The sequence below is a fragment of the Staurois parvus genome, unplaced genomic scaffold (assembly GCF_062004578.1).
Source record: "Staurois parvus isolate SC_StPar_1 unplaced genomic scaffold, SC_StPar_1.0 ptg000011l, whole genome shotgun sequence".
NCBI classification, from domain to species: Eukaryota; Metazoa; Chordata; class Amphibia; order Anura; family Ranidae; genus Staurois; species Staurois parvus.
The window spans coordinates 6,672,614-6,686,244 of NW_028317807.1; the positions used below are offsets into that span (position 1 = coordinate 6,672,614).

The window sequence follows — 13,631 nt, forward strand, 5'->3', positions numbered from 1 at the left end:
CGGACTTGGTTAATACTGCAGCTTCCTATTGCTTTCTTTGGCCCCATTAGTGAACAGAACACTGCCTGTAAACACACACTACATTGAAGGCTCTCCATGTCACACAGTGTACATACTGAAGGCTATATCATATAGTCAGATCTTACACTAGGGTGTGTGATTTCTAGATTGTGTTGGGAATAAACAGATGTAACACAATAATGCCTTACACATGCAGTTGTGCAGTTATGATGTAGATTCCTTTACCATCCCCTAAACTTGATATCCAAGTTAGCCCGTTACCAAACAAATATATTGTAACTGTTTCAATTTATAGATAGCACCAGGGTCATAAATTAGGTTCCATTCCCACTAGTGTAATGTGACAACTAGCACAAAAGTGCAACATTTTTTGTGCTTACACAAAATGCACAAAACCTGCTTGTCATGCTTGCTGTGCCATTCATTGTTAATGGTATCCCAAAAGCTGAAAGCAAGAAGTGTGTTCTTGCGCACACACAAGAACATGTGAAATCAGAAGCGCTAACAAATAAACCTTAAAAAGGTTCTTTGCCCTATTTGTTGTGCATAGGGCAGCTTGCAGAAATTAATATGTAAAAACCCGATGTGGCCCAAACACTAGTGCAAATTGAGCCCTTAGGGTTTGATGAAAGTCTATATCAATAGAGATTAATAAAAAAAAACAGTTTTGTTTACAGGGTTCATATTTGTAATTTTTTTTTCTACTTTTTTATTAAGGAAAAACACCAATCCCACAAAAATATATTATATGGGTTCTAGTCTTGGTATTTAATGGTATCAGGAAATAAACTGCTGAGATCCACTAACCCCATCACTGCTACACTGCAGTGTTTACAGAAAACTGATTGAATCTTGAGAGACAAAAGAACCACATTTCCTGCCCAGGCCAAATTTAAACATACCACAAACTATGGGATATATCTGAAAATGGGTCAGTCCTGATGTACTGACAGCCTCTCTCGTTTCTTGAGGCCCGAAAATGTCCGGACAGTACAAATATCCCCCAAATGACCCCTTTTTAGAAAGTAGACAGTCCAAGGTATCTAGCATGGCAAGGTTTTTTGAAGTTGTCATTTTTTGTCATTTTTTTTTGAAAATTAAGAAATAAAAAAAAATACATTGTTCACGTGGTGTTTTTTTAAAAATACTGTCACAAGTGCAGTACAGCATTATCATATAACTGTAGCTGCAGTGATCAGGGACACTGATTGGTGACAGAATGAAAAAAAAATGTAAAACTAAATTTTGTTTTTTTTTAGCAAACTGTGATCAGAGCAATATGATGTTACCATAGTAACAATGTACTACTCTGGGGAAGTGATCAGGATTTTTTTTTTTTTACACATTATGATTGCTTATAGCAGTGAATTCCATTGCTATAAGCAAGCGAATTCATTCAGTAAGTATTGTTGTGATTAGCTGTGATTGGCCACAGCTAATCACATGGTACAGATGGGCTGTGATTGGCCCTCTCTGTACTATGTGATCACTGTGACCAATCACAGCTAGCCACACAATTGTACACAATGAATGGCATGAAAGGAAGCCATTCATTATTTACAATAGTTATGTGATCTGCTGTGACTGGTCACAATGATCGCATGGTACTGGCAGCGGGCCGGTACAGTGATCTGTCATTGGCTGTGTCCGGTGGACACAACAGATCACTCCCACAGCATGTCACATCCACTCGGAAAGATGAAAGTTAAAAATGAGCTAGTTATATAGAAACAGAAATAGTTTCTTTCCTTGTACCTGTCTGCCATACTTACTCCAGCTAGAATGGCTGATGTAAGATCTGCATTAGTATATGTAGGGGTTAGTAATTAGTTAATTCTTTATTATGTCACAATATTGATATTTTGTATCCTAAGAATAAGAGAATAATCTCTCAACCCTTTTTTTTACAGAGGTGAAGATATTTTGTCCATTCTTACAAACGTCAACAGGGATGTAAGTGAGAAGGAGTATTCAAAGAATAAAACAGTTTGGAAGCAAATGCCTCAACCAGCTTACACTCTTCGCATGAAGCTAGTATTCCCTATACCAACCTCTGACTTCAAGAGTATCTGTAGTGTTGGAAAATAATGATATGCTGCAAAGTAGGTTCGTGGGGAAAGTTATTTCCCTTGTTTCTTTGTGCTTGTGATTATTCTAGAGTATTTAGGAAGGGTGTCAAACTCCAATTCCCATACTAATTAAGTGCCACCTTACCATATTAGTTGAGCCACACTCCCATACTATTAAAGGGTTAGTGCAGTTTTTGTCAAATGCTGAAAAGTTAAACCACCTGAAAGTTTTTATCTTTTAGGAATCCTTGTGAGATCTCTTTTGAGACCTCTTCACAGGTCTGCACATTGAGCACCCATTAATTTATAAGAGGTTCCAATGCTTCATGCTGGATTTTTTATTTATTTATTATTATGGATAATGCTTGAACATGCAAAGTTAGGAACATCCAAAACTCTCAAATGGGTATGTACAAAGTAAGGAACTATGGCAGGGAGATCTCTCTGTTGGAATATCCAAGAAAAATAAGAAGCTGTTGGTTGACTATGCAAATCAGACCTTGCCTGTACCTTAAATAATATTTTGGGGGGTCCAATCTTTGAAAGCGGCCCCTTTTTATATTAAGTGCATGTATATTCAGCAGTGTGAAGATGTACTCCTTAAAGGTAATTATTACCTATCAAAGTTATAGCAGTACCTCCTGCCACTGTTTTTTTTTTCCTTTTTACCAGAAGGCTGATGCAGTCTTTGTTCATTTATGTCCAGGTTCACCATGTACTTCCAGGAATAAGGTGTTGGCCAATAGATAACACAATTTTATAAATCCCTGTGCCTAAACAGTAGCTGGACGGAATTTGCTGTGTACACTTTTCACACACAGATCAGCCCACTGCTGCTGCTGCCCTTACCGCCTAAACTGCAACAAAGTTGCAATATACAGTACAGTCTGAATGTTCATTGAGGTAGACCCAGGAAACGTTTTTCTCCTGTCTACGGCTGACTGAATATGTTAGTCTCTTAGATACCCCCAATTTTATGTGTGAATGCAAGGGGTGCCACTGCCGAATGCAATTAAGGGCTCATTCACAAGTGAGCACTGCTGCTTCACTGAAAAGCCAAACGAGTGTGTTTGACAGGTAGTGAGGAAACAATATTTTGCCTCCTCACCACTTTATTTTAAACCCACGATTGCTGTGCAATGCACACGATTGTGACAAGGTAGCACAGCAATTAGAGGTTTCAATCAGGTGTGAGGAGGCGACACTGTACCCAGTGATCTTTTACGTCTCCCATGTTGTTCAGGTAGATCTCCACCTCTTTAAGGTTGCCTACCCCTGAGATAAACCCCTTTTGTACATGGCAACTGTAACAGAGGATGCCAAAAGATGGTGAGTGGTAAACAGTATGGTGGCACTTGAGTCTAGAGTTGGCTTTAACATAATACTTCCAAAATACTCTATTCATCATTGAAAGATCCAAGTACTGTGTCTATTTTGTCTACCTTTGCTCTTGATATTTGTATCCCCCCCTTCCAATCTGTTATACCAAAAGACAAACCTCCAATGCAGTACAAACCCACTTTACGCAACCCAGCAAACCACTGGGCCAGGCAATGTTTAAAAGAATGTTCACTTTGTAAGGAATTTAACATAATTAACATTATGAATATGGTGACATGTTACTTTCAAAAAATAGCCAATCACATGCAGGGAAAAAAAAAAAAATATATATATATATATATATATCTCAGATGATGAAAGTCAGCAGAGCTTCACTTCATTCACTAAGCTAAAGGTAAATTCCCTTGCAAAGTGAACAGCCTATTTGTCATTAGTAAATCAATGCTATGTGTCATTAAATCAAATGTGCAAGACTTAAGTGTTGAAAAATAATGGGAAGAAGACGTTTGCACATTTTGAAAACCTGAGCATTTCAAAATTCAAGAGCTGATTTGCCCATGACACATTAATGAATATTATGAAATAAATGTTATCTATGTAAGAACTGTGCATTTACCAACAGTAGCTTGAGTGTAAAAGCTAGGCTTGGATGGAATGGTGCTCACTGTGGCCATAGACGTTAGCCTTTAGTTCTGGAGAATGCATCGGGGTTGATTTACTAAAGGCAAATAGACTGTGCATTTTGCAAGTGCAGTTGCTCCAGAGCTTAGTAAATGAGGGTAAATTCTGCTTTCATCATCCAATCACGTGCAAGCAAAATTTTTGTTTGTTTTTTTTCCTTGCATGTGGTTGGATATTCTTTGTAAAGTGAAGCTTACCTCATTTAGTAAGCTCTGGAGCAACTGCGCTTGCAAAGAGCACAGAACCTTTGCCTTTAGTAAATCAACTCCTATTGTTTCATATGCTTGTGGGCAGGCCCTGTAATATCAAGAGGAGTTGCATACACAGAAGCATCTATACAGGAATAAAAAGATATGTAAAAAAGGAAGAAAACTGCAAAACTCTGAGTGGTCGTGAATATTTATTTTTGTTTTATATGACATTTTAATCATGGTTTGACCATCCTAGAGAAACAAAGACATATGCAGCACAGCAGCCTAGTGGTTAGCATTCCTGTCTTGCATGTTCTCCCTGTGCTTTTTTTGGTTTTCCTCCGGGTGCTCTGATTGCCTCCCACACTCCAAAGACATGCTGGTAGGTTAATTGGCTCCTGTCTAAATTGGCCCTAGATAGTAAGCTATTTAAGGGTAGGGATTGATGTGAATGTACAGTATGCAAAGTGCTGTGTAAATGCGCTATATACGTTTGGTTCCAGATGCTGCATGACTTTCATGGTCCAATTTAAAATGGTGCTATCACTGAATTTGCTTGTCATGTGTTTTTTTTAAATGGTGAATGAGTGGTCTTACCAACTGCTGCATTGTGATCCTGCTACAGAGCACTCAGTAATGTTCATAATAAATCAATAAAAACACAATCCCTCTCCCATCAACTTCTCCTCCCACTGAATGTGTTGGATGCTTTTGATGACATTTGTACTTAATTCTTGGACAGATGCATTTATAATGTGATTCTGAATTTTTGCAAATGTAATATCTGTAAAAATGGTTTCATCCTGCTGGTTCATGCCTGCACAAATCAAGTTGATCATAATTTAAAGTGAACATGACTAAGTTAACAACATTGCTGGAATTCAGGATTTTGTGTTGTCAGATGGCACCTGTGCGAATCCTAAACCTCATACACCTGATAAGAATATCGGATGGGTGATCATCCAATTTTTTTTTTTTATGCATGCTAGTCTCATATCGCAATCGATTAGGTTTCTAAAGCTATGGAAATTTTCGTTAGACAGAATACAACTTAGGAAGTGATGTATTGTAATGTATTCTTTTGTTTCTGAGCATGAGTGGTCTTGGTAATTTTTTTTCATACAAATACTATACTAATTACATGAAAATAGTTCAGTCTGTTATCTTACAAGACATTTTTTTATGCTCTTTCCTTCGGATATTTTTGCAAGAACTGGATCGATCGGAAGCTGTTTACTAATTATCAGATTATTGGACAATTGCTGTAAAATAAATTTGTTTGTCTGATTTTCTCATTGTGTGTACTAGGCATTAAAGTGTTACTAAACCCAGGACCCTGCATTCACGATATCCGGTCTCCCACAGTACACAGAACATGGAAATGCAATTATTTCAGTAATTATAAACTGCTAAATACCTTTTCTCATCAGCAGTTAGAGCAGTCTTGTGACTTCAGCAGAGCACTGGTTAAAGCTTGTAGGAGGAGTTCTCTTTCTACTCTAGGAGGATGTGAAAGTCCTGACCCTCTGTCTGGACAGTGCTGATTGGACCTGTGCTGATCACATGCACTCTCCCAAGAAAAGAAAAAAACCTCTCTAACAATACACACCAAACTGAGCATGTGCATGTGACTACGAATTCAGTCTGTATCAGGTGGTCATTTCAACAAGAGGAGGGGCAGAGAAGTCAGGATCATAGGGCCTTTTTACACAATGCAGAGGATTAACCCCTTAGGTTCCACAGTGAGTATAACAAGCATGCTTTACTGCATATACAGACTGATGTTACTGTTGTGGGTTTAGTAACACTTTAAGCTGGTCATACACTATACAATCTTATTGTACAATCTCTGTACAATTTACTTTAGGGCTCCCTCACACATAGTGCAGTGGCTGGCATTTTTCCACAGTGAATAGTCTGCAGTCACAATTGTTTTCCATGTGCCCTGTTCACACTACAGTGCAGCCCGACAGACATGTAGCATTTTACTGCAATGCACAGATGGGTACAGCATGTCACTGCACAGTGGTGCAAAGTACCATACCGCACTGCTGTGTACACATGAATGAACTGTCACTTTTCGCACTTTTGTACAGTAGCGCAAAGCACCGCACTGCTGTGTACACATGAATGATCTGCCACTTTTCAAACTTCAAAAAAAGTATAAAAAAGGGAAATGCTGTGATGCGCTAAAACGCATATCACTCCACCCTTTTACTGTGACTCACTGCAGCCAAAAATGGCAGAGAGTGTGAATGAGCCCTTAGATTTACAAACTATGGATGTTTAACCTCCCTAGCGGTATTCCCGAGTCTAGCTCGGGGTAAAATGTCTATACCAAAAGCGGTAACCCCGAGCTAGACTCGGGCTTACCATGCGGCGCTGCATAGGGAGTCCCTGCAGCTCTTATCTTGTCCTTCGCTCCCGCGATGTGTCCCCTGCAGCGTCCCCGGCCATCTCCTCCGGCCGGTGCCGGCATCCGGCTTCTGTGTTCCGGTTCCCGTGACGTCGGGACGTACGGGCGCCTGCGGCGGCGGGAAATTTAAAAAATGTCGTTTTTTTTATTTTTTATTTTAAATAGTAAAACATTGCTGTTTCATCCCATTTCACATACATTTTGTCCCGAGTGCTTTGTCCTGTGCCCTGCCTGCATTTTTACTGTTCTTTCTGCCTGCAAACTGAGAAACGTCCATGGCGTCCAAAAAGCGTCCCTTTACGTCAAAAGCGGTTTTAGACAGGCTAGAGAACAGTGATAGTAAATCAGAACCACTTGCAGAATTGAGTGATAATGATTTGTGGGGAAATGTTCCTAAAAATTACAGCCTACAATAAAAAACTATTTCCATGCGAAAAAATGGTACCGCTTTCAGCACAAAAAATCGGAAAGAATCATACCGCCAGGGAGGTTAATAGAACGTTTGGTCCAAGATTCACTACTAGTTGTGCCTGCTGTGTGTTGTGAAAACTGTACATAGCATCAGTTACATACAGTATACAGAGCTGTTTTCTGGCAGCAGAACAGAGACTTGCCATCCCAGAACAAAATCAAGTCATGCTGAGCAGCACTCAGCCATTCACAGGGAGATTTGTATTCTATGAATGAATACAAGGCTTCCTCTGATTGGCAGAGGTGGGCAGATGATGTCATGATCTCTGACTCATCTATTCAGTGGAAGCTTTGCATTCTTTCGTAGAATACAAAGCTCCTGAGTAGTGCTCAGCCGGACTCCATTTTGGTTCCCATCCCACTTGAAGAACACAGCACTGTATACTGTATATAGCTGATGCAGCATATATTTTATACTGTGCACACAGCGGGAGCATCTAGTAGTGAGGGTAACAGTTTGTTTGGATCAGCTAGGTTGAGATAAACTATTTAACCAGTTTGGCTCCAGAACATTTTTTAAACTTTTTTGCATAAATGTAAAAATCGAAATTTTTGGCAATAAAATTAATTTACAAACCAGAACATTATATATTTTCTGAAAGCAGAGGTCCTGTAGACTAAAAAGGTGATAGGTGTAAGTTTTTATGTCACATGAAACTGTTTGCGAAACTGTTTATTAAACGCAAATTTTCAGGAAAAAATATAATACAATTAATTTTAGTGCAAAAACACGCAATAGAATATCCATTTTTGGTTAAAATATAAAAGCTGAGGTTGTAAATAGATATCAAACATTCCATGTCTTAAAATTGAGTGTGCCCGCGATATTTCAAAAAGTACAATGCCCAAAAATCACCATAGGTGACGCTTTAATAACGTTTACAACTCATCAGTTTAGAGTTAACTAGGAGCTCTTGTGCTAGAATTATTGTTCTCACATTATTGTTCGCGGCGATAAATCACACATGTGGTGCAACCGCGGTTTACATATGTATGCACACCCTGGGCTTGCATTTGCTCAGGCGCGTGGAGCAACAGGGGTTACAGCAATTTTTAAAAAATTTTAATAAATGTTATTATAGTTTTAATTTTTCAACTGCTTTCTTTTTTTAATTTATTTATTTTTACTTTATTGCTATCACAAGGGGTTAATAAACCCCTATGTGATAGCATTGGACAGGTGACAGGTACTCTTTATGGAGACATTAGGGGTCTAATAGATCCCAATGTCTCCCATGTCCTTCACACCATTTAACCAAGCACAGTTATATTTGTCCCCTGGCTGTACTGGCCAGTAAAGGATGCATCGGGAGGGGGACTGCGCTGCAAGCTCTGTGAAAGTGATCGGCTGCTAAGGAGCGGCCACATCACTTTTGATGAACAAAAAACACACTGCAGCCATCAGCTTGTGATTAAAGGTTCACTCTTAGGACGTACATAGTATGTCCAAAGATCTGAACTGGTTAAACTTTACAAAAACATGGAAATCAGCTTTAAAATCAATCCCTGTGACACTGTTAAGGCTCCTTGACAGCTGTCAAGCTACCCCTTGGAGCTTCAACTTCATTGTATTCAACAATCGGCTGGTTCAGCAGAAACCAGACAACTTTCAGCCCATGTGTACACTTGTATATTCTACAGAAGCTGGTCTCATGACTGGCTTCTGTCAAAGGGGCATGGTGGAATACTAGCATCCAACACAGATCTGATCAGCGCTTGCAGTCAATGACTGCATGAGCACTGATCAGTGTGTGTTTTTTTTGGGGGGGTGGGGCAGGTCCCTCTGTCAGAACACACAGGCAAGGGGGGGAGGGGAATCACCACACTAACATCAATTGTGTTAGTATAGCGATCTCCCCACTGGTGTGTACCCACCTTCAGCAATTTCAGTACAGGAGAGGAGCCTATGCAACTAAGGAAAGCTGAAGGCAAGGTTGGAGTTCAGCTTTAACAGTTGAAAGATGTCAGGTTGGCCTTAATATTTGGGGAGGGAATGGATCCACAGGACGTCTACACTTCAGCACTGTTTCTATCTTTAAAAAATAGTTTTATTCCAGGTCATGTTCACTTTAACGCTGCACTAGCAATTAAAGCCATATCTATTCTGAAAAAAGATGTATAATATATAAGTTTAGACAACAAAAGTAAAAAGTTGCACAATGTAAATAAACATTTCTCTGAAAAAGAAAAGGCATTGTGGGAGATTTATTTTGTTTTAACACACATTTTATTTCTTATTTAGGAATGGATTTTGAGTTGGATTTTGTAAAAAAAATATATTTTTCATTTAGATAAATATTTTCAGCTAGCAGGTGGAGCTTTAAGTTCCTAGATTGTAAGCTCTAAGGAGCAGGACCCTCTGTTTCCTCTTGTACCAAATTGTATTGTAACTGGAATGTCTACCTTCATTTTGTAAAGCGCTGTGCAAACTGTTGGCGCTACATAAATCCTGTATAATAATAAGCAACTTTTTACATGTTTCTCTGTCTGCTCTCCTTATCTGCTTTAATTAAACAGACTGTTTACAGAGCTCAATAGTCCTTGAGGAAATTTATACACACAATGAAGCTTCAGATTCTGTCCCAGAGATTCAGCAGGAAGTTAAAGAAAACCTCCCGACATGAGGAATTACTCTTGGAATGGGTGCCCACCTGTTGTTCTGGGGACAATTCTAAAATTTTGGGTGTCCCCTCACTTTCTTCTATAGTGGCAGTGCTCACTGATACAAATAAAATGGTGAATCTCCCAAATGGGAACACAGACATCAATACAAACTTGACAGAGGGTCTAAGCTGGGCAACACAGTGGCTAAATGGTTAGCACTTGTGCCTGACAGTGCTAGGGTTGTTGGTTCAAATTCCAACCATAGCACCACCTGCCTGGAGTTTACATGTTCTCCCTGTTCTTGTGTGGGTTTCCTCTGGATACTCCAGTTTCCTCCCACACTCCAAAGACATGCTGGTAGGTTAATTGGATCCTGTCTAAATTGGCCCTAGTATGTATATGTATGAATGTGAGTTAGGGACCTTAGATTGTACACCCCTTGAGGGTATGTATGAATGTGAGTTCAGGAGCTTAGATTGTACACCCCTTGAGGGTATGTATGAATGTGAGTTCAGGAGCTTAGATTGTACACCCCTTGAGGGTATGTATGAATGTGAGTTCAGGAGCTTAGATTGTACACCCCTTGAGGGTTAGGGACTGATGTGAATGTACTATGGTGTCTGTTTATGAACCAGCAGTAATAGATTGCTGCTCACTTCTCCGGCATTCTCAAAGAACACAGTTCTCCTGTGAATGCAGTTTATGAAGCAGTTCTCCGAACGAAGGGAGAACGGTCTCCAAATGCTGGAGAACGGTCTCCAAACTCTGGAAAACGGCTGATTTTACTATAATCTCGTGAGATTACAGTAAAAGATCAGTTTACTAAACAGAGGTAAATTATCTCTGCTTAGTTTGCGGTCCCTCCGATTCTCCAGCTCTGGGCTGGAGAATCTTAAGGGAGAACACAGATCTCCAGAGAAGGGCTGACATGATCTCCTGAGTGTCATAAACTGTGAATGACCAGAGAATAGTTGAGATCCGTTGAATCGCAGCTATTCTCTGTGTCATAAACGGACACCTATATATGTAAAGCACTGTGTAAATTGATGGTGCTATATAAGTACCTGAATAAATAGAATAAGCTTTCACCATTCTTTCCAAAACAAAAACAAATGGTTTTACCTAGAGAAACATTTTGAATGGTAATCAACGCTGCAAGAATTTGTAAACTGTCCTCCACAGATACCAAGCCCATGCATCAATTTCTTTTAATTGTCTAGAAAAGTGTAACACCAGAAAAGCTTTCCTTTTGTTGCTAATGGATGGAAACCAGTGCCTATAATGTAAAATGAAAAATTATTATTATTATTATACAGGATTTATATAGTGCCAACAGTTTGCTCAGCGCTTTATGTTTTATATGCTTAGGTTGCTCCCATCAGTTGAGATGTATCATACTTCCGAGTGTTTGCAGCTTGTGTAACAACCATGACAGCTGCTGTCCAATGTATTTCCTCATGTCAATAAGTGAACAGTATAAAATGTAATAAAGATACATGATATGGTTTGATTTAAATAGTGTTCTATTTGACCTGAAAACTGCCATGACAATAGCCCACCCAACTGCTGTTGATTCTTCAAAGGGACCTGAAACAAGATGATACTCCAACATTTCTGTGAAGAAAAAAAACATTTGTTTAGTACCACTATACAAAACAAAAGGTATATGTATTAATGAGAATATACACACAATGGAAGACAATTAGACAAAGTTTGTTTGAAAAATGTAAAGCATATCTAACCCTCCAAATATACAATATATTGCAGCGTACTAGTTACAGGCGGTGCATTCGTTTACATTTTTCAGGCTAAAGTTGCGTACACATGAATGGAAGATAGGCCAGTTCAGCAGGGACTGGATAAAGCTTGATCTGTGTGTAGCCCCCCAGATGCCAAGCAGACCTGCTGAAAATGTTTCATCACTGTATTCTGACAGCAAGGAGTCCCTACTGAGAGATTACAACATTTGTTTTTTGGGGGGGTATGGGAGGGATTCCTGCATCCACACAAGCCTTTTGGATGCAGGAATCCCTCCCATACTCCCCCCCCCCCCCAAAAAAAAAAACCCTGACCTTTTATGTTCAGTCCTTTGGCTGAATGAAGAAAAAAAATGTCTGTGTGTACCCAGTTTAAGAACATTCTCAGCAAGTACACAAAATATCTGTTGATCTTGCCAAGAATGCAGTATCTTTGACATTTATTGTGAACCAAAAAGATAGCAGGAACAATCTTGTCTTTTATACTTTTTTAATCCCCTCAATTCGCCATGTAATGTAGATGACAAAAGAAGACGAGTTGAAGGCCAGTCTGTAGGCAGCCATGGATCCCTCCATAAATAACGGAGAACAGTGAGGTAACCACAAAGAGGTAACAAGTGTGTTGTATGCAGAGTTACATAGAGAGACGAAAACAAAAGGCAGAAATAAAGAAAACAGATGCAGCTACAACCACTAAGGACTGTGAGCTGCAAACATTTTGTTTTGGGGTTTAGAAATGCAGATATACCAGGTCAGATAAACTATACAGGTTGCAGCGTCCTGTACAAAAGAGACTTGTTTGGGGCTGAATCAACCAGTCAACATATTCCATTCTAAAAATAGTTGTCAACTACTTTTGCTATCGATTAGTTGGTCAGCCGATTAGTTGGCCTGCATATAGAATGCATGATTTGTTTACATATCAGGAAATACAGTGCAGCACACATACGGCTCGGTACACCATCCATACATGTCAGTATACACAGTGCAGCACACATACGGCTCGGTACACTGTCCATACATGTGAGTATACACAGTGCAGCACAGATACAGCTCAGTACACCATCCATACATGTCAGTATGCACAGTGCAGCACACATACAGCTCAATACACCGATCATACATGTCAGTATACACAGTGCAGCACACATACGGCTCGGTACACCATCCATACATGTCAGTATACACAGTGCAGCACACATACAGCTCAATACACCGATCATACATGTCAGTATACACAGTGCAGCACACATACGGCTCGGTACACCATCCAAACATGTCAGTATACACAGTGCAGCACACATACAGCTCAATACACCGATCATACATGTCAGTATACACAATGCAGCACACATACAGCCCAGTACACCGTCCATACATGTCAGAATACACAGTGCAGCACAGATACAGCTCAGTACACAATCCATACATGTCAGTATACACAGTGCAGCACACATACAGCTCAGTACACCGTCCATACATGTCAGTATACACAGTGCAGCACAGATACAGCTCAGTACACCATCCATACATGTCAGTATGCACAGTGCAGCACACATACAGCTCAATACACCGATCATACATGTCAGTATACACAGTGCAGCACACATACAGCTCAGTACATCATCCATACATGTCAGTATACACAGTGCAGCACACATACAGCTCGGTACACCATCCATACACGTCAGTATACACAGTGCAGCACACATACAGCTCGGTACACCATCCATACACGTCAGTATACACAGTGCAGAACACATACAGCTCGGTACACCATCCATACATGTCAGTATACACAGTGCAGAACACATACAGCTCAGCACACCATCCATACATGTCAATATGCACAGTGCAGCACACATACAGCTCGGTACACCATCCATACATCAGTATACACAGTGCAGCACAAATACAGCTCAGTACACCATTCATACATGTCAGTATACACAGTGCAGCACACATACAGCTTGGTGCGCCATCCATACATGTCAGTATACACAGTGCAGCACACATACAGCTCGGTACACCACCCATACATGTCAGTATACACAGTGCAGCGCACATACTGCTCAGTACA

At 39.9% G+C, this 13,631-nt stretch overlaps 1 protein-coding gene across 1 annotated transcript in view; it reads left to right on the forward strand.

Annotated features, from left to right (window-relative positions):
* Positions 1-11,310, forward strand: part of CASP10 (caspase 10) — a 98,713-nt gene extending 87,403 nt beyond the window's left edge. Inside the window, exon 11 of the mRNA XM_089670329.1 lies at positions 1,932-11,310. Within this exon, the coding sequence (XP_089526455.1) occupies positions 1,932-2,109 (178 nt within the window). The 3' untranslated portion in view covers positions 2,110-11,310. The remainder of the gene's footprint in view (positions 1-1,931) is intronic.
* The last annotated feature ends 2,321 nt before the right edge of the window (positions 11,311-13,631 follow it).